The 19474-nt window shown below is 51.2% G+C and overlaps 3 protein-coding genes across 3 annotated transcripts; 2 read left to right on the forward strand and 1 right to left on the reverse strand.

Moving 5' to 3' along the window:
• The first annotated feature begins 2031 nt into the window (after window positions 1–2031).
• On the forward strand, window positions 2032–2757 carry LOC125551352. Its single transcript, XM_048714559.1, has one exon. It carries the CDS (start codon window positions 2143–2145, stop codon window positions 2671–2673), a length of 531 nt encoding a protein of 176 aa, XP_048570516.1. The 5' UTR covers window positions 2032–2142; the 3' UTR covers window positions 2674–2757.
• Window positions 2758–2767: 10 nt separating this feature from the next.
• Window positions 2768–7163, forward strand: LOC125551344 (phosphoenolpyruvate/phosphate translocator 3, chloroplastic-like). Its single transcript, XM_048714552.1, has 9 exons — window positions 2768–3300; window positions 3430–3552; window positions 3916–4068; window positions 4160–4245; window positions 5771–5855; window positions 5955–6074; window positions 6171–6239; window positions 6576–6705; window positions 6802–7163. The coding sequence occupies exons 1-9, from the start codon at window positions 2920–2922 to the stop codon at window positions 6876–6878; spliced, it is 1224 nt and encodes a 407-aa protein (XP_048570509.1). The 5' UTR covers window positions 2768–2919; the 3' UTR covers window positions 6879–7163.
• Window positions 7164–7958: 795 nt separating this feature from the next.
• LOC125551360 (phospholipase D alpha 1-like) lies at window positions 7959–19474 on the reverse strand. The gene is made up of 3 exons (XM_048714565.1): window positions 17818–19474; window positions 9087–10992; window positions 7959–8997 (listed from the first exon to the last, which is right to left on the reverse strand). Exons 1-3 carry the CDS (start codon window positions 17923–17925, stop codon window positions 8564–8566), a joined length of 2448 nt encoding a protein of 815 aa, XP_048570522.1. The 5' UTR covers window positions 17926–19474; the 3' UTR covers window positions 7959–8563.

Below are 19474 nucleotides of genomic sequence, written 5' to 3' on the forward strand. Positions count from 1 at the left end.
CCAAAAATATTACTTTACCGTTTATCCATCTCTATCAGATCTCACTTTGCGAATAACCGTGAAGGGATTGACAACCCCTTTGTCACGTTGGTTGCAAGTTGGTGTTTGTTTGTGCAGGTATTCGGTGGCTTGTCGCGTTGTCTCCTACTGGATTGATACCTTGGTTCTCAAAACTGAGAGAAATACTTGCCTACTTTGCTGCATCACCCTTTTCTTTTCAAGGGAAAAACCAACGCAAGCTCAAGAGGTAGCACTCCACACCATGTACAGTTACTCTCCGCCAGCGTACTCAGCCTCGCCGACGCCGCCTCTGCACCGGGGTGCCCTACCCTTCGCACACGGCTCGTCGCCACAGTTCAGCAACACCGACGCCACCTACGCCGACATGGACGAGATCATCATGAGCGGCTCTATCATCGTCGCTTCCTGCCCTGGGTTCCACGCACAAGATGAAACAATGGACACCGTCGTCGACATGGACGATGAGCTCAACAACACCAAGGAGGGAGAGGAGGAAGAACAGGCGGAGGAGGAGACGGAGCCGGTGCCGGTGACAAAAGGAAGAAAGAAGAAACGGGTGGCCGGTGCCAGGCCGGGCGAGCCACCCGTCAAGTGGACGTCCAAGGAAGACGAGTGCCTCGCCAAAGCATGGAAGACTGTCAGCATCGACCTGATCACCAGCTCGAATCAGAATGTCGACACATACTGAAGAAGGATCAAGAAGGCGTTCGATGAGCGCAAGGTAGTCGACCCCTACTTCGCTAACATCCACATGGAGCGCGGCGACAAGGCCATGGCGAACCATTGGGCGATCATCCAGACGGCCTGCAACAGATGGCATGGGATCGTCGAGGAGGTCGCGGCTCGCCCGGAAAGCAGCGCCAATGTCAAGGGTCAGGTATGTCCAGTCGCCGGCTCACTTCTTTCGCCGTGTACGTTGGCGACACTTGTTCTTCGGCTGTGCAGATGGTTCAGATGTTCAACATGTATCGCCAGGACAACAACGACCAAGAGTTCAAGTTCCTTCACCTGTTCTCCTGGACGAGTCATGTGAGAAGTGGAGGGAGGTCTGACTCACCCTCGCCAAGGCCAAGGAGGTGTACAAGTCGGACCACCTGCCCCGGGGCGGGGATGAGCGCCCTGATGGCAACAAAAGAGCCAAGGCGGCGAGGGACGCGGCACCCGCTGCCGAACGGCTGCAATCATCGATCGAGCAGTGCATCGCCGACGCCAAGAACAGGGCCGCAAAGAGGGAGGAGAAATCCGGCGCGTGATGGTCGGCGTTGATGACGAAGCAAGACGTGAAGCTTGACCTTCTCAGGACCTACGTCGCCGCGAAGAAGAGGAACACCGACATGGCGTTCTTGATGGCGGCAGACATGTCGACGATGGACGAGCAGGTCAAGGCGTGGTACCTGACGAAGCGCGGCCTCATCTTGAACTAGATGTCCGGGCCAGCGCCGACCACTGCCCCTACGCCCACGCCGGCAACAACGTCGATGCCCAGCCCGAGCGATGAAGCGGTGCCGACGCTGACCACCAACCCGAGCACAGAAGCCACGCAGACGCCGAGTACGCCTGCGTCCACGCCGACCCCGGCCAGTCCCACGCCAAAGGGGCCCGCCGTTTGATGTGTTACATGTCTATACTTCCTTCCTTTTGATCGTCGAACTTTCGGGCATGTGTGATCGTCGAACTGTGGCATGATAATTGCCGACTTGTGGCACGGTGATCGCCGAACTTGTGGCGTTTTTTAGTAGCAGGAAAGACAGATTTGATTTTTTGGACGTCTGGGAGCCGAAACTTGAGGGCGTGGCTGGGTACTCGATCGCCCCAGGACGAAAAAACCGCCAGCGCAAATGCGAAAACGCATTCGCCGAATGCGTTGGGGGCCGAACGAGTGAAGATGCTCTAATATCCGCACCATGTGACAAGCCAAATTGGTATTACATCATCGAAAACCATGTGCACGTGTGACATTTCCATCTCTTCCAGCAAAAAAAAAGAAGACATATCCATCTCCACCAGAGATTGCTGCTCCCACGCTGCACCATTACATAGCAGTGGCGCCATCACCACTGCGAGTCAAACGCAACCACCGCACAAGCACAAGGCAACGGTGCATACACGAGCCGATAACAAATGGAGAAGGCGACACAGGAGTCTGAGCAGCAGGCATGGCAGGGTGCGGTGGAGGCCCTCCTCCCGTCCACGCCCGCCGCCGCGGCGTGGCCCCACCTTGCCAGCTTCTGCGCGCTGCACCGGTATCTCTCCGGCGTCGACGTCTGCGAGCGCGTGGCCGGGGAGGACGGCCACCCTGGCTGCGTGCGCTACGTCGCCTCCCGCGCGGCGCCTGCGCCGGGAGAGGAGGACCAGGACCAGCACGAGGCGGCGCCTGCCGCGATCGCGACATGGGCCCGCGAACAGCTGCTCGAGCTGGATGATGCCGCGCGCCGGCTGAGCTACGCCGTAGTTGGCAGCAACATGGGGTTCGGCCGCTACGTCGCCACCATGATGGTTGTCGAGGAGGAGACGGAGGCGGCGGGTTGCAAGCTCGTGTGGGAGTTCGAGTGCGAGCCTGTGCAGGGCTGGAGCAGGGACGGGCTCGTCGGCTACCTCGAGACCACCGTCAAGGGCATGGCTGCGCGGATCGTGGAGGCCGCCGCCGATTAATGAGGAGGCGTCGCTGGCTCGCTGCTGCTAGCTAAGTAATCGATGAGATGAAACAAGATAGAAATGGATGTATTTGCTATAGTCTGTTGCTTCCCGTTGCCTTCCCTCCGCATTTCCAACGACGGCACATCGGGAGGGAGAGAGAGGAGATCCGCCGCGCGAGTAGATTTCCTCGCCGCGCTCCGTTAATTAGCGCGGCGCCCGTGTGAGAGTCCAAGAACCGGACGGAGGAGCCAGGTCCGCGAGATGCAGAGCATGGCGGCGTCCTCCTCGTCCTACTCCTCTGCAAGAGGCTGGGCGGCGGTGCGCCGTTGCCCCTCCCCTTCCCTGCCCGCGCGGCACGTCGCCTTCTCCTCCTCGTCCTCTTCCCGCTGCCCCGTCGCGGGCGCCGGCGCGCCCGTGCTGCCGCTCGGCATTCGCGGGGGCCGCCTGCCGCTCCCCTGCCCCCTGCTCCCGCCCGGCGGCAAGAACGGCGCTTCCGCGAGAAGGGCGGCGGCGGCCGCCGCGCCGTCGGCGGAGGGAGACGGGAAGCCGGAGGCGGCCGGCATTCCGCGGACGCTGCAGCTCGGCGCCATGATCCTCGTCTGGTACCTCCTCAACATCTACTTCAACATCTACAACAAGCTGGTCAGTCCTAATCGACATTTATTTCCCCTTTCTTCCTTTAATTTAGGGTTATCACACAGACAAATCGCTTCTTGATCCTCCTAATCCAATCTTCGTTTGCATGTGACTGATGATGTTGCTACTACACAGGTTCTGAAAGCAGTGCCCTTCCCGTACACCATCACCACCTTCCAGTTCGCATCCGGCTCCTTCTTCATCACTCTCATGTGGCTGCTCAATCTGCATCCCAAGCCAAGGCTCTCCCTTCAACAGGTAACAACAAGGATAATCACTGATCTTTTATTACCCTTATTAAAAGTTTGCACGAATGTTAAAGTTACTTAAAAAAGCTCTCACCATATTAGCCGGCAGATCAAATGTATCGATCGATTGATTTGGATACAAAAGACTATATTATCATTTCTGATTGAAGGGGTTAACTTCTAATCCTCACTTTTAATCTGCATCGGAATCTGTAAGCTTTTCTAGGGGGTTTACCGAAGCAAAGTTCTTATTATACCCTGATCGTCTAAAAATGAATTGTTTCCTTTTCGGTAACACGTTCATGATTCATGTGAAATTGTATAGTAATTCAATTTTGATATGAATGGATTAATCTTTTAATTATCGGTGCAGTACGCAAAGATCCTGCCTTTGGCCTTAATACACATGATGGGCAACGTCTTCACCAACATGAGTTTGGGCAAGGTGGCTGTCTCCTTCACGCACACCATCAAGGCCATGGAGCCCTTCTTCTCTGTTCTGTTCTCAGTCTTGCTCCTCGGGCAGGTATTTTATTTCATCTTAAGTGGTCCGTCCTGACAAATGAAATGTGCAGAAAGAGATGAGTATGTTGTTCTTAATTGTGCTGTTCTTGCAGACACCTTCTTTACTGGTAGTAGGTTCTCTCGTGCCGCTTGTCGGTGGAGTTGTGTTGGCATCTATGACTGAAGTTTCTTTCAACTGGTTAGTTGTAATATTGCCATTAGTTAATATTCCAAATGTCAAAGGATTGGCGAAACATTGACTTTTTGATTACCCTCTTCAGATATTTGTAAGATCATCTACATCCGGATATAGCAAATCCAGCCCCTCATAGGTCCGCGGACGCGTCCGGGTGTGTCCGAGAGGGCCTTGTCGCCCCTCATTTTGCGTCCGGTGCAACTGAGTACCTCAAATATCATACCTCAAATCCATACTACACAACACAAAAGCTACGAAGTACCACATAGATAAACCTAGCCTACTTCTACTCTTCGTCAGAGATGTAGATGACCTCCGTGCCGGTAGTGCTGGACGGACCTGCCTCCTGGTGGATGGCCGCCTCCCGCTGCTTCAGCTCCCCGTCAGACTCCACCTCCGCTGCCTGTGCCTCGCGGAGGTTGGCCTCCACCTTCGCCTCTGAGCGGATGGAGTCGAGGATGGCCTGCTGCTCCGCCTCCTCCTCCGCTTGGGCGACCTCAAACTCGCCAGGCGCGTCGGCCATGCCGAATCCGGCAGCCGGAGGCGCCGGATCTGCCTCGCCTTCCTCCTCTGGCTCTGTGTCCTCCATGGCCGCGTCCAGCGCCTGCTGCTCTGCATCCTCCTGCTCCTGCTCCTCCTCCTCCTCCTGTTGCTCCGGCGAGTCTGGAGGCTGGCCAGCTGCAATCCGTGCTTCGCGTCGGGCCCGGATCTCCTCAAGGAGCTTGAACCGACGCTCCGGAGTGAGCATTGCGTAGGTGGTGATCCGCTGCCGAGCCATGGCTACAGGCGGACGACGAGCTCCGTGCTGCGAGTGAATGGGGAGTGGCGGCGCGGAGGGGAAGGAAATGTGAGTGCAGCTAGGGTTAGGGGTCACCGTCCTGCTTAAATAGCCAGATTTGACCCCTCAGGCATCAATCCGACGTGGCGGATGCGCCCATGCGTGTCTGGGCCTCCTCATATATGCCCTAGATTTGGGCTGGGTATGAGGGATGCCGGTCAGCCCAGACGTATAGGGCCAGTTTGAGGAGCCCGGCTGGGTCATGTTTTTGTGACCAATCACTGATCGGGCCGTCCACCTGGGCGTATAGGGGACATTTGAGGAGCCCAGCTATAGATGCTCTAAGCTATATAAATATGGAATGTATCACACTATCCATTAGTTTAGTCAAGCTTATCACTACCACTCTGGAAAGAAAGAAACTAGTTGTTCACATTGTTGGCAATCCAGTTAGCCTTATATGCTTGTATCACTCAAAACTTACTAAAATGGGAAGTGAGGTGTCAATTATGAATAGGCTCTGGTTAGGTTACAACTGTATACATTACCGCAAATGCAAATAATAATAATACTGTTTCTCCAGTTATTTTAGCTAAAATAATGCAGCAAAATATATTTTATTTTATTTTATTTTGCATTTCAAAACATTGGTTGTACTTCAGGTTCCCCCAACTGGTTTATTTCCCGTGGTCTTATTGAGAACCATCTGCCATCATGTATACTGACTGCATATGTACTTTGGGGATACAGGATTGGATTTTGGAGTGCCATGGCTTCTAATGTTACAAATCAGTCGCGAAATGTTTTCAGCAAGAAACTTCTTGCTGACAAAGAGGTGATATACTACTTTATTTTGTTCCATTGGGCATTCACACCATACAAACATGATAACTATCCTGAACCACTTTCCCCTTATGCATTTCTTTTCTTACAGGAAATGTTGGACGATATAAATCTCTTCTCAATTATGACTGTCATGTCATTTTTGTTGTCGGTCCCATTAATGCTATATTTAGAGGGCATCAAGTTTAGCCCATCATACCTACAGAGCACTGTGAGTATTGCCAGTTCCCAAAAGTAGAAATGGATTGGTTTGCCTCCCTTTTTTTGGCTAATCATAACTTTTTCGAACATTGTACCTTTTATGTAGGGCGTAAATCTTCAAGAACTTTGCGTGAAAGCAGCCATTGCTGGCACTTGTTTCCATTTTTATCAACAGGTGTGCTAATCTTCACTAAGAATCAGTTCCCTTCAGAAATATATTTTAAAAAGTTTTGGAGGTTCTACAAAGGTTCCAAGAATTATCACTTAGTAGCTTTAGGGGCTGGACTTTGCCCATTTTATATTATATTACTATGGTCAACCGCTTTCAGTGTACATGTTTTTTTACCTTCAGTGATGTTAGATGAGTGGTCCTGCATAATAAGTTTCATGACCTGAAATTCAACTTCTACCACTTATCTGTTTTTTCTTTTCTCTTTGATATTTACCATGAGTTCTATTCAATTTTGTCCTTGATTGCCTGTAACAAAGTTTCTGTTTGTTTCCGAGGCAGGTTTCATATAGTTTATTGGCCAGAATATCACCTGTGACCCATTCTGTTGCAAACTCTGTCAAACGGGTTGTTGTCATTGTGTCATCCGTTATCTTCTTCAGAACTCCAATTTCACCTATAAATGCCCTTGGTAACTTCATGACTAACCAATCCTATTTAGCCAGCAAGTTCTAACAATTCACTTTCCGATTTGTTTCTCTGAAATATATTCTTACCCTGCCTGCAGGAACTGGTCTGGCTCTGCTCGGTGTTTTCCTGTACTCTAGATTCAAGAAGGCAAAACCAAAGGCAAAGGCTGCATAAAGATCGCTTATATAGCAACAATTAGCTTCAGAAGGATCAGGATCAGGGGAATGTACTGCTTTCACTGGTAGCATACACTTGGCTTTCCCCCAGTTTGTCTCCACCATGTTCTCTCATCTTCTTATTTGGCTGTTTGTACCTTGTATAGAAGATTTTTCTGAAGGTTGTGGTGGACCGACAAAGAAATAGCACTGTCAAAACTCTTTTCAAGAGAACAAGAATTTTGGCATGTACTCCTGAAAGTTCTGATACAGAATATTAGCCTTTTTGCAGTGATTCTCTTAACATGTTGGTGCAACTTATACCTCTGGTGCACTCTGCATGCAACGTCGCTGTTGTTTCCAAGTCAAGTGCATCCAGATGCATTATTGGTCAGCTTCTAGCACATTTTTTATTCATTTCATAACTTATGCTAAATATTATTTAAGCACCGTAGTGCTATAACGTTCAAGATTCTAACTTCCACAGTGAAAAAATTAAACATTAAATCTCAAAAAGCGGTAGTGTTATCATTTGAAAAAAAACTTCTAATTTTTCCCTAAAGATCAGTGTCAATGGAATTGAAAAAAAAACAGGGAATGGAATATTTTTTTTGAGATAGATTAATGATTTATACATTAAAAAACTGCGTATCTTGTAGAAAACTACAATTTTGTTTGAGATTGCCTTTTCACTTATGAGGGAATTTTGTTCACTACAAAAATAAATTGTTCAAGATGATTTCCTTAGAAACAAAAATATATATCATTTTTTTGTGTTTTGCTTAAAAAGAATAGAACATTCTGGATAGACCGGGTGAAAGTGAAACAGATGGTATTGACAGGTGACAACCCATAGCCATACTAACCTGTGGATGAGGAGTTGAGAACACATTCACCATAAAAAATAAAAGAATTTTTAAATATCACAGGAAATATACGTGAATTCAGAGTGGATCTGTTCCCACAACTTCATGTTCCAGGTGAGGCGAGAAAGAACTTTAAGTAGATTAGCTCATACTCCAACCATTCAATTAAATTTACCTTACACCACATATAGCTCTGGAGATGGAAACAGTCAGTGGCGGTGCTTGACATAAAAACCTGCGATATCAATCCACCCAAGATGTATTTTAGTTCTAGATACATCCATTTCTGCGACGAGTAATTTCTGCGATGTCAGTTAACATCACAAACACTGTAGCTTCACCAGTGGAGACAGAATTTACATATTTGCATATAGTTTGAAAAGAAATGTTGAACTATTGGGGAAAATGTATCTTTCTTCACCCGATTCGTGAAATTTGAGAGTCCATATGCTTGAAGATATGACAGAAAAATCTAGCAGAAAACAAAGGAGTAATTCCAATGATCTCATATAGGCGTGAAGATGGTTAGTTATCTGACAAGCTGTGGCACAAACACTGAACTGTCAAAGAAAACAGGCATACGCTAATGCACGAATTAAACCTGTTTAAGCTCATCAACATGTAGCACTAACAAATTAACCTACAATCACGATAAACCCATCACCATGCACCATGCAACTAGTGCATTTCTTATATTCGCTAAAAAGAAGAAGGAAAACCACAATCTAGGGCTGTTCTTATTCAGAGTTTTCAGAGAAACACCAAATCTTCAGAGGAAAAACCAAACGGAAGGAAGAATTTGATCGATGCAACGTGATGCAGGCAGAGGTGCCTCTATCTATGTGGTAAGGATGGGCGGGAGGTAGTCGGACTTGGCGCCGAGGATCCGCGCCTCGGTGTCCGGGAAGAACTCCACCCCGGGCAGCTGCGTCACCGAACCGTCGCCGGTGACGCTGACGGGGTAGGTGAGGAGGTGGCCGGGGAGGTCGCGCTCTGGGCCGTCGGCCGCGTAGAGGTCCCAGTACCTTTCGGCCATGGCGTTCACCTTGTGCACGCAGTCGAGGCTCTCCGGCCGCTGGAACGCGTCGTCCATCATGCCGAGGTGCTCGTACCACAGCGCCATTCTGAACCCGTGCACCTGCCCCCTCGCCGGCCGGCTCGTCGCCAGGTGGCCCGGCTGGTACCCGCCCATGGCGATCTCCGAGTCGCGCGCCCCGTCCATGGACCTCTGGTTGATGTTCGCCGACCCCACGATGATGTACTCGTCGTCCACTGACAAACACACACACCATCAAGAACAGCCCAAATGTGTCTACCAACATGCAGATGCAGAACGAATTGCATGTGTCGTACGTACGTACCGATCATCATCTTGGTGTGGACGTAGATCATGAACCGGCGGTTCTGCTGCGCCTTGAGGTAGTCGCTGTCGGGCTCGGCCGGCTCCGGCGGCTGGTACTCGCCAGGCTTCTTGGCCTCCCGGTTGCCGAGGCAGAAGAAGGTGAGGTAGTCCTTGGGTTTGGCGTCGATCCCCTTGGCCTGGATGGCCTGCGCGATGTCGCTGTACATCATCTCCATGGTCCTCCTCTGCCAGTCCAGGATGGCCTGCACGGACCCGCTCGCCGGGATGCCCTCCGGCCACATGGGCACCACCACGTACACGGTGAACCGCTCCCCGGCCTCGATCTTGCTCACCACCTTCATAGACAGCTCCTTGGGGAGGAGGTGCAGCGCGCCGACGTCGTCGGGGTCGATGCCGTCGGGCTTCCAGCAGTAGGAGCTCCCCAGGAAGTACTGGTTCTCGATGTAGATGAAGCTCTTGGCCCTCCGGATGGCGCAGATGTACGCGTCCTGGATGCTCCGGTCGATGATCTGGTCCTTGCCGCTCACCAGCCCCGCCTTGGCCGCGTCCTCGGGGTTGTCCGGGAACCCGAAGGCGGCGCCCCCGTCGATGGACCGGAACAGCTGCACGTTCCACGCCTCCCTGTCCTCGGCGTGCATCACCGGCGACGGCGGGATGATGTCGTCGGCGAGGTCCCTGAGCTGGACGAGCAGGTCCTTGCCGCCCTGCTTGCGCCACCGCTGCTCGAAGTTGTAGAGCACATCCCACGCCACGGGGCCCTCGAGGCGGCAGTGGATGTCGTGCCACGGCTCCCTCGGCCCGCCCTTGGCGATCGCCGCCGTCGCGAAGTTGGGCTGGTGGAAGTCGTCGTGGTGAGGGCCGTCCAGCGTCCCGAACAGGGAGTGGAACGGCGTGTCGTAGCGGCCGTCGCAGAGGTCAAGCCCGCCCACGAAGCTGAGGATCCGCCGGCGCCGGCCGCCGCCGCTCTGGGGCATGTCGTGGTCGACGATGATGGTCTTCTGGTGGTGCGTGAACATGGTGGAGATCTGCAGGTCCTGGACGAAGCTGCCGGAATCGTCGGGGTCCCGGGGGCAGAGCACGCAGTGCACGTCGGTGTCCTGGAAGTAGTTCATCGTCTCCTCGTCGTGCGTCGCCATGAGGCCGTCCTTCTTGAGCACGCCAACCGAGGTCCGGTCGTCCCAGACCAGCATGAGCACCCTGACGCCCTCGCCGGCCTTCTTCTTGAGCAGCTCGCCGAGCGTGACGCCGCCGCCGGCCGGCTTGGGCCGGTTGGCGTCCCTGAGCAGCGCGATCTCCGTGTACACGGACCACCCCGTGATGTAGATGAGGTGCTTGGCATTGCTGATGGCGGCGAAGATGTCCTCCCAGCAGCGGTGCGGCTCGTAGCAGCGGCCGTCGTCGAGCGGGATCCTGGGGATGAAGCCGTCGGGGATGTGGGCGTCCTGGTACAGCGTCACCTTGCACCCCTGGCGCTGGGAGAAGAAGGTGTAGGGCACGCCGGGGTTCTTCCCGGAGCGGATGCCGCGGCCCCAGGCCCGGTCCTTGGAGATGTCGAAGTACTGGAGCTTGACGTGGATCTTGCCGCCGCCCTCGACGGGGTTGCGGCTGTCGTCGCAGAGCGGGAGCCAGCGCTCGACCTCGTCGCCGCCGTAGATGTCGCGGACGGGGAGGTAGCCCGTGCCCACGACGGCGGCGCCGATGGTGCTGCTGCCCTTGATGGTGAAGAGCACGTCGGAGGCGAGGTGCGCGCAGTAGATGTGGAAGGACTCGAACCAGCGCGGGGTCGACGACTCGTCGTTCAGCGTGCGGGTGCGGCCGATGCGGGCCTTGCCAAGGCCAACGGTGGCGTAGAGCTTGCTCGCGCCTTTGCCGACGCCCACCGTGTCCTCGATCCCCTCCACCAGCTGTTGCTCACCATTTTTAAAACCAACAGAGATCTCAGTACGATGTCGCGAAGAATTCGTACGTGAGATCAAAGCACGCTACCAGCATTGAAAAACCATCGAAACATTCGCTGAATGTACACGACGATCCCTACGAGCGCCGATTTTTTTTTCTTTTTTGCAAACTAGAGGCTTTTACGGCGTCTGAACCGCTGCCATCGTACACATCCGCCACCCCAGTCCCACCAAAAAACTATCCCACACAAATGGTTGCCGCACATTCACGCCGATAAGCGTCGTTCAAGAGCCCCAACACCGCATTCATGTCGGCTCAGAGCGGACATGACTTCTAAGTAGAGCTGGCATTAAAGTGGTGCGCCGACCGTGAACGATGCTCGGTCTCTGTGTTTATTCCAACATATAGAAGACGCGTGACTCGACAGAATTGGACGGTTGTGTACCACATACAAAGCGGTTGCCCGACTGACCACTTGCAGGCATTAAATAGACGTTGCGGACGAGAAACCTACTAGTGTCCGCATTGACACGGCCCACCGCTTGACCTGGCTGGCATCCACTATTTAAACGCCGCCTTCTCGCCCGACACGATCAGCACCGTAACACGTCGATATGATGGCGAGCTCTAGAGCAATGTGGGAAGCCTCTCGACGCAGCAGAAGCAGGAGTTGGCCGGCATTGTGACTAGCTGGCAGGCCCGTCCTGCGCAACAGACTGAGGCTGGTTTGCCAACAAACTCGCCAGAGATCAACGAGGAGGACCAGACGATGGAATAGGTGTCCGACAACGAGCCGACGCCTCGCCCACACAGTCACACTTCAACGCCGTCAAGGTGGAAAAGCGATCAGCGTCGCTTGTGTCTATGTTTCAGCAGGCACAGAAGCAGTACCGCTACAACCTCAGGCTCCTCTACAAGGGGCAAATCGTTGGCGAGCAAACGAATGAAGATGTCATCACGACCATGGTCGGGGAGGATCTGGGCTTTCTGGATGAGCTGCGGGCACTGTACCAGTCCATACGCGGAGCGTGCGACATCCACCGAGAGCGATGGCGGCTATGCGTCCTGTGGGCGGAGAGAGATACCTTGTTCGTGGAGCTCGACGCGGAGGCAGACGAAGAGGAGGCACATGCGACTGCGGACGTCACCAGCTCCGCGTCGATTGTGCCCCGCCGGACGACCACAAGGACAGGCCGTCCATGCCCGACGCCGTCGATATGATGGACTGTGGCAAGGAAGAGCAGGACATCGGACGCCTCCACGGATTGGGTCCAAGGAGGGCCACACCCTACATCTTATTCTTCTCTTCCCGCAACTTCACATCCCGGGGCTCACAACCCATGAGGTTGCTGGCCACGGGAAAGACTGGACATGGATATGTACGCCGCCATGGCCAGCGATCATTTAGACTGGTTAAAAAAGTCTCACCTGCTTTTTCTTTAGTTGAAATATGTCAAAAATATAATGATTTTGCTCCGATATAAATGAAATCATCCGGTTTGCATGAAAATTGTTCGATTCCCATTTGAAATGTGTGCAGGCACGGTTGGATGGTCGACTCCTGTATCACTGTCCGCGGACGAATACCTTGTCCATTTTAGGGTCCCCGTTAGAGATGTCCTTTTACCCTAAAGATCGCTCCCTCTAGGGCGATCGGGGGAGGGGGGAGGGCATCCCTAGCGCTCCAGCCGCCGCCGCCCCCTCCCTCCCTCTCCTCCACCTCGTCGTCCCCGGAGACGAGCGTCGGCTAAGCCCGGGCGCCACCAGTGATGGGGACGGCGGGGATCTAGGCTGCAGCCCCGCGATGTGGAGGGATTGGCGGCGCGAGATCGCCCTCGATCTTCGTCGTCTTGGCGGTTCGGCGCTACTCTGGCGGCTTCATAGGGGGCGGGGACGGATTGGGAGGGGACGTAGCCAAGTGGCGGTGCTTGATCTCCGGAGCAGCAACTTCGGTCATGTGCCTTTTTTGGAGTTGTCAGACGGTGCCTGTCACCGGCAGGTGAAGCCACCGGTGGATGTGCTACCGGCGGATGCTACGCATGATGTCTTATATTGAGACGTCAAGTCATGCCTGCTACCGCCAGGTAATGCACGGTGGCTCTAGCGGAGGTGTCATGTTTAGCCTGTGGCTGTCAGTTCGAAGGTGGTGCGATAGTAGCATGAGGCAGGCGGTATGGGATGTCTTTGTCCTCTGTTGTCTCCTCCAGAGGTATCCAGCTATCGAGGTGTCAGTAGACGGATAAGGGCGCAGACGGCTTCAGCGACGAGTTTATGCACTCCGGTGGAAACGCAAGATCTGTGATCAGACTATGTCATTGCGCACCTGTGTCGTGTCCTTGATGAAGGTGGTGGATTGAAGCTTGACTTTGTAGATGAGAATCCAGAGTTCAACCTTGTGGTGGACTCGCCATCATCGGCGCACGTGCGGTGATTCCTTCTTGAAGGCGTAGCTTAAAAGTTGTGTATTTTTCGTGTATGTTGTGTCTTGTATCATAAGGATTAGTGGCCATCTGGCGAAGGTACCGTTGCGAGGTATACGGTCTCAGAGTTTGTTTTCCGCTTTATTTCTGGGTCGATGATGTTCGACTGCTGGATTTTACACTATTAATAATATATGGCTGCATGCATCGTCCTGATGCAGATGCTAGGGTTATCCTCCTTTTCAAAAAAACTAAACCTTTTGCACCCCACCTCTACACTAACATGATCCCAAAAGCCACTCAAGGAATCAAGGGCGTGCACATGGAAATATTGCAAAAAAAAAGAGAGTGATCAACGGAAAAACACAACATACAAAGATGCACAAGGACGGTGCATGAGTGTCGCCAGACTCAATCATTTTAGTCAGATCATGAGTTTTCACATTGAATTGAAATATCTTCAAACTTCATGTAATGCATCCAAGAAGAAAGATTAACACAATATTGTTAGGTTCAGACAATGAAGATCGGACCTAGAGTTTTCACCCTAAAATAAGTAAGATCTCACACTCAAAGAGCACCACCTAGTCAATGTCGCTCTATGATGGCGTCACCTGTTGATCCATCATTGCACAATTAGACACACACATAGTCGTGAATTGGACCTAGCCACACTAGAATCATGTTCGCGTAACACATGCAGTCGAGCAGCGACTAGGGACGCCTGCCATCACCGCTGGTCAGATGCCACCGCGAGTCCAGACCGCCCATGTGGAGTCGATTTAGGCCAGTCACATGGGGCTATTCAGATGAGGGCTCAACCCGCTTATGGACCAGAAATTGATGATCTTGTGAATCTCCCTTCCCCCTCCCTCTAATTTGCAACCTTCATGTGAATGTGAAAACATAACTTAAAAAGGCAGAGACAACTTGGTTTTTGAATTTTCCCTGAAAGCAAATAGGTAGGATTTCGAGGCAACAATGGATTGAGGGCAAACTGTATGGGCATCTATGAAGATAGTCAGGGCGTGTTTGGTTGCCCACATCGAGCCCAACCAGGGCCGCGCGGGAAGCAAGGGGCCTGTTTGGTTGCCTGGATTCACTGTTGGGCCTGCATCGCACGCTTCTCAAAGCAGCCCAGAGCCTGGCTCGCTGGAAACACTCGGATCGGCAGTTTCTCGTGAGCCGGGCTAAGTGCGGCGCGAGGTCGCACGAGCGGGTGCGACGCGAGTGCGAGGGGGGATGGCGGGGGATGAAAATCTGGCGTGCCGTCCTAGCGCCAAATCTAGCCTCACCCCCTTTCACTCGCTCACCATAGCCACTACCCCCTTTCTTCCCTACCGCCTCACCACCGGCAGCGGTTGCGATTTCAGATCTGCGCTAGAGGCGGCGGCGGCGGAAGGGGCAGCGGCGTTTGCGGCGGATCTGGTGCTCCCCTTGCTGTTGGCCACCGTCTGGTTGACCTTGTCTGTGCCATGGCTCCCCCTACGCTGTCCTCGTGTCCAATGCTGGTAAGCAACACCCCCCCCTTTGTTAGCTCGGTGGTTAGGCCGTTAGGCTAGGTGTAGGATCGATTTCTCACTGAACGAACAGTCGACGTCGACTAGGTTATGGACGCACGGATGAGGCTGATAATTCAGGCAGCATCACTGATTAGTGTGATTCAGGCATTGGTCATGTTCATGCACTAGAGAGTTGTTCGTCGTGCTGGGAGACCTTTGATCCACTATTGTCCATTGTTTGTCCGGGAGGAGGAGATGATCCAAAATCTGAACTACATCTACAACTGCAATGACGTCGAGGCTCTGTGGATGCTTTGAATGAAAAGAGCACCATTTGCCAGGCTTGTCGAGACCTTCAGGAGCAGGGGGCTACTACAAGATAACATCAACACCAGTGTCGAAGAGCAAGTGGACATGTTCCTCCATGTTGTTGGCCATAACCAGAGGTTCAGGGTCATTCACAACACGTTTAGAAGATCAATGGAGACCATCTCTAGATACTTCAAGCAGGTGTTTTTTACTATTGGGGAGCTTAGAGGAGAGATGACCAGGAGACCATCTGGTCAGACTCCACCCAAGATTCGCGGAAGCCCAAGATGGTATCCATACTTTAAGGTGAGCATGGACAATATACACTTTTCATGGCTTGATATGCTTGTATTGTTCGAGTTGAGCACTAACACAGGCTTGTGATGCCATTTTCAAGATTGCATTGGCGCAATTGATGGTACTCATGTCACTGCCAGAGTTCCTAGGTCACTGTCTACAGCATACAGGGGGAGGAAACACTACACAAGCCAGAATGTGCTTGCTGCTGTTGACTTTGATCTGAAGTTCACATATGTGCTGGCTGGCTGGGAGGGGTCAGCGCATGATGCTAATATTCTCAGTGACAACATGAGTCGACCTGATGGGATCAACATCCCCGACGACAAGTTCTACCTTGGAGATGCTGGCTATGCATGTCGGCAGAGTATTCTTCCACCCTTCAGGAAAACCAGGTACCATCTCAACGAGTTCTCTGGTAGGAACTATCCTAGGACTGCACATGAGTTGTTTAATCTCCGACACTCCAACCTTAGAGTAACTGTTGAGAGGGCGTTTGGAGCTTTAAAGAATAGGTTTAAGATCCTGGATCAGAAGCCATTCCACCCATACTCCACTCAGGTTAAGCTAGTTCTTACTTGTTGCATTCTGCATAACTGGATCCTCTAGTGGGGCTTTGATGAACACGTGCCTGAGGAGGAAGAGGTCAAGCCTGGCGATGTTGTTAGCCCCGACCATGGTGTGGAGACATTTGACAATGACACTTGGAAGAACAAAATGTTGGGGTGGACAGAGGCAATGTGGCTTAACAAAGGTCAGTGCATGATTTGAAGAAGATGGAAGAAGAAGAAGAAGAAGAAGAAGAAGCAGTAGTAGCAGAAGCAGAAGAAGAGGGAGAGAAAGAGGAAGATCTGGTAGCAGCAACACCGATGAACTATCCCCTATTTAGCCAATGGCTCTTAATAATTTGAACTGTCATCTGATAGTAGCTAGGATGAACTGTCATTTGTTTAACTAGCTGGCACTACATGTTCAGATTGTGTGTGGTAAGCTCACCACTAGTTAGAAATAGTGATAACACCTTATGCAGGTTGCAACCAAACATCATGTCATATGTGCGCCTAATGCAACGCGAGCAACCAAACGCCGGATCAAAAATGGTTGTCTCATGCAACTAGGGGCATGCAGGCTACCAAACTATGTGCATTTGAGTTTTTTTTGTCTGCATCCCCTCAAACCGGCTCACTAGAGCCAGACTCGCCGGACCAAGCTGGATTGACAATGTAACCAAACGCGCTTTCAGTGACTTTGTGGATTCTCCACGTAGTTGAAAGTAAATAATAAAGGAATTATTAGAATAAGAAGTTTCTTGAAGGGATCACACAAAGTTTTTTCTAAAAAAAGGCAAAATCTTTGTCCTCCGTTCAATAAGGAGTGAAACTATATAGAAAGCCCAACCGGACTAAATCGTAGGAAAGAAGACAAGGCCAATATGGGCATCGCCTAGGGGATTACTCTCTCTGCACTAGACTACTCAAGTGTTTGCGCAATCTGTCAAACTTTTACTTTTATTTTTTATCTTCAAGGATATTATCAAGACATACCGTAAGATCCACAAGTTCCTTTCATTTTAAACCTGCCAAGCTAGTCTGATTACGTTGGTGCAAGGCGTGTTTCTTTCTTATGCGGGTGTGTGCCTGCAGTTGAGGCTGCCTAGTCCTCGACATGTTTGACCGACTGTTTGGCATAGGCCGACTTGGTTCTCGTGTGCCCATTGTTCATAGAGGTCTTGATGGGTAGTCGACGGTGAAGTTGGAGTGGCTTGCTCGAGGAGAAGTGATGATGATGACATTATGGGTAACCTCAACAGATGTGTGGGGGTCCTGTGGGTAGCCAGTTCGGCGGGTTTCCTTTTCTTTTGGATGTGTCGTAACGTTTTTTGTCAGGTTTCCTTTCCTTTTGAATGTGTCGTAACGTTTTCCGTCGGGTTTCTATTACTTAATCAGTCAATTCTTTTCTATGTTTAAAAAAAAGGAATTCAGTCCGAAGGAGACCGCGTTCAAAAACAAAAACTTTCAAGTCTGAAGCAAAGCAAGGGATCCAAGATCTCAGGGGTCTGACGCCCGAAGGGCACGAGAAATTAACCAATCAATCTTCAACACTAGGAGGAGGTCCGTATGTGTGGGTGTATGTGTGTGTGTGTGAGTCATCTGTATAATCGAAAAAATGCAGATCGTTTTGGAATATCTGGCAGGCGGCAGCCCATAAACGGTGACGTGCAGGTTTGATTGTTACTAGTGGATCGTTTGCATCGACGTCGATGACTTGAAAGTTAGAGAGATGAGCGATATGAGAGAGAGACCTTGCGGAGGAACTGCGGCGCCTGGCTGCTGGGCCTGCTGTTGTTGGTGATCCCCTCGCCCTCGAACACGGTGACGTGCAGCGTCCCATGCAGCAGGATCCTCGCCATTTTACCCCTCGCGCTGCCCCTGGAAGAGAGTTTTGCTGCTCTGGGTCTTGAATGGACGGGGTGATCGAATGATGTATGAGCAGCGGAGGGGTGGTAATTCCTTGTTGTGGCAGAGAGGAAATCAAGGAGGGAGACGTGGAGGCGGTGGTGCGTCAGGAATAGAAAGTCGCAGAGGAAGACCAGGGGACGGACGAGCGGGCGCCGCCGCGTACGTCGGAGCAAAGCCGCGAGGCGATCGCTGTCGCTGCTGCATCACCGGCGTGCATGAGGGCGATCAATCTGGCTGTGCGGCCGGTGTCCATCCGTCCGAGCATGGTTAGGCTGCTGCACCTGCGGGGTACTCCCTCTGTAAAAATAATAATAATATAAGAGCGTTTAGATGTGATACTCGCTGCCATGATCGACACCGAACTCACATTAGTACTCCTGACCTGCTATTCACACGGTTTTTACCCCCAATCGCAGGCACTTCTCGGAACCGTGTGCTCGAGTGGGTTGGCGAGGGGGGAGGGTCGATTGTTGACGACGACGAAAATCTTCTGTGATAACGAAGACATCCCAGACGTTTATAGCAAAGCAAAATGACTGTGATTATGCGGGCATTCACGCACAATTCTTCCTTAACAGTCGTGTGCGATGCGGCGGACAAACTATTTCCGATGACAAAGTCATCACAAATGCTCATGCCTAGTAAAACGTGTGCTTTCACATGTCTATATCATACACCTTGTTTCAACAAACTATTTTACCTTTTTAAATTTAATACATTACCAATCATATGAAATAATAATTTAAAATAGATGCAATTCAAAGGCAGACAACACAATTCATATCAGCAAACACAACATGTGTACACATATCCATTATTAGTTGTTGCAGATCATCAGTACAAACATATATATTTCGATCGATCACACAGCGAGAGTCGATCTTCATGATAGAGGTACACATTCCAAGCGAAGAACAATTGGGTCGTTGGCAACCTTGAAGAAGCGGAATGCCCATACTATGCCCTCCTCCATCTGGAAAACACACTGATAAAAAGGGAAATGATTCAGTTTGTTGTATAAACATTCAATGTGCATATTAGTAAGATGCAAGGGTAAGATATATAGTTCATACCATCCTATAGTTGGCAGGTTTCTTCTTTATTGCACAGACGAAAAAATTGTTGTTTCTCAGGAGTCCTTTTCTTGTTGGAATGACCTTGGAGAGAATGTTAACTTGATGGCTAGTCAGCTCCATGTAATCCATATGCAAAAACGGTCGAAGACTTAGAAACCCTTAAGGTTTGGACCTACCTAAATGAAAATTAATGTTAGTAAGTAGAAAGATTTATGCAATCGCATCGCTCGAAAAGTCTAGGTTCTCCCATTGTCAACCTATAATTATATAAAGTAGATATAGTTAGTAAGGTGAAATAGTAATTGGGACAGTAACTTGGTAAACGAGGCCGTGCTCGCCGCCACCCCCCGTGTGCGATTTTGCAACAGCGCACAAGAAGTACTTGGTAATAAGAAAAAACAATCACACACGGTTGTAGTGAACG

This window comes from Triticum urartu, chromosome 1, assembly GCF_003073215.2.
Source record: "Triticum urartu cultivar G1812 chromosome 1, Tu2.1, whole genome shotgun sequence".
NCBI lineage: Eukaryota > Viridiplantae > Streptophyta > Magnoliopsida > Poales > Poaceae > Triticum > Triticum urartu.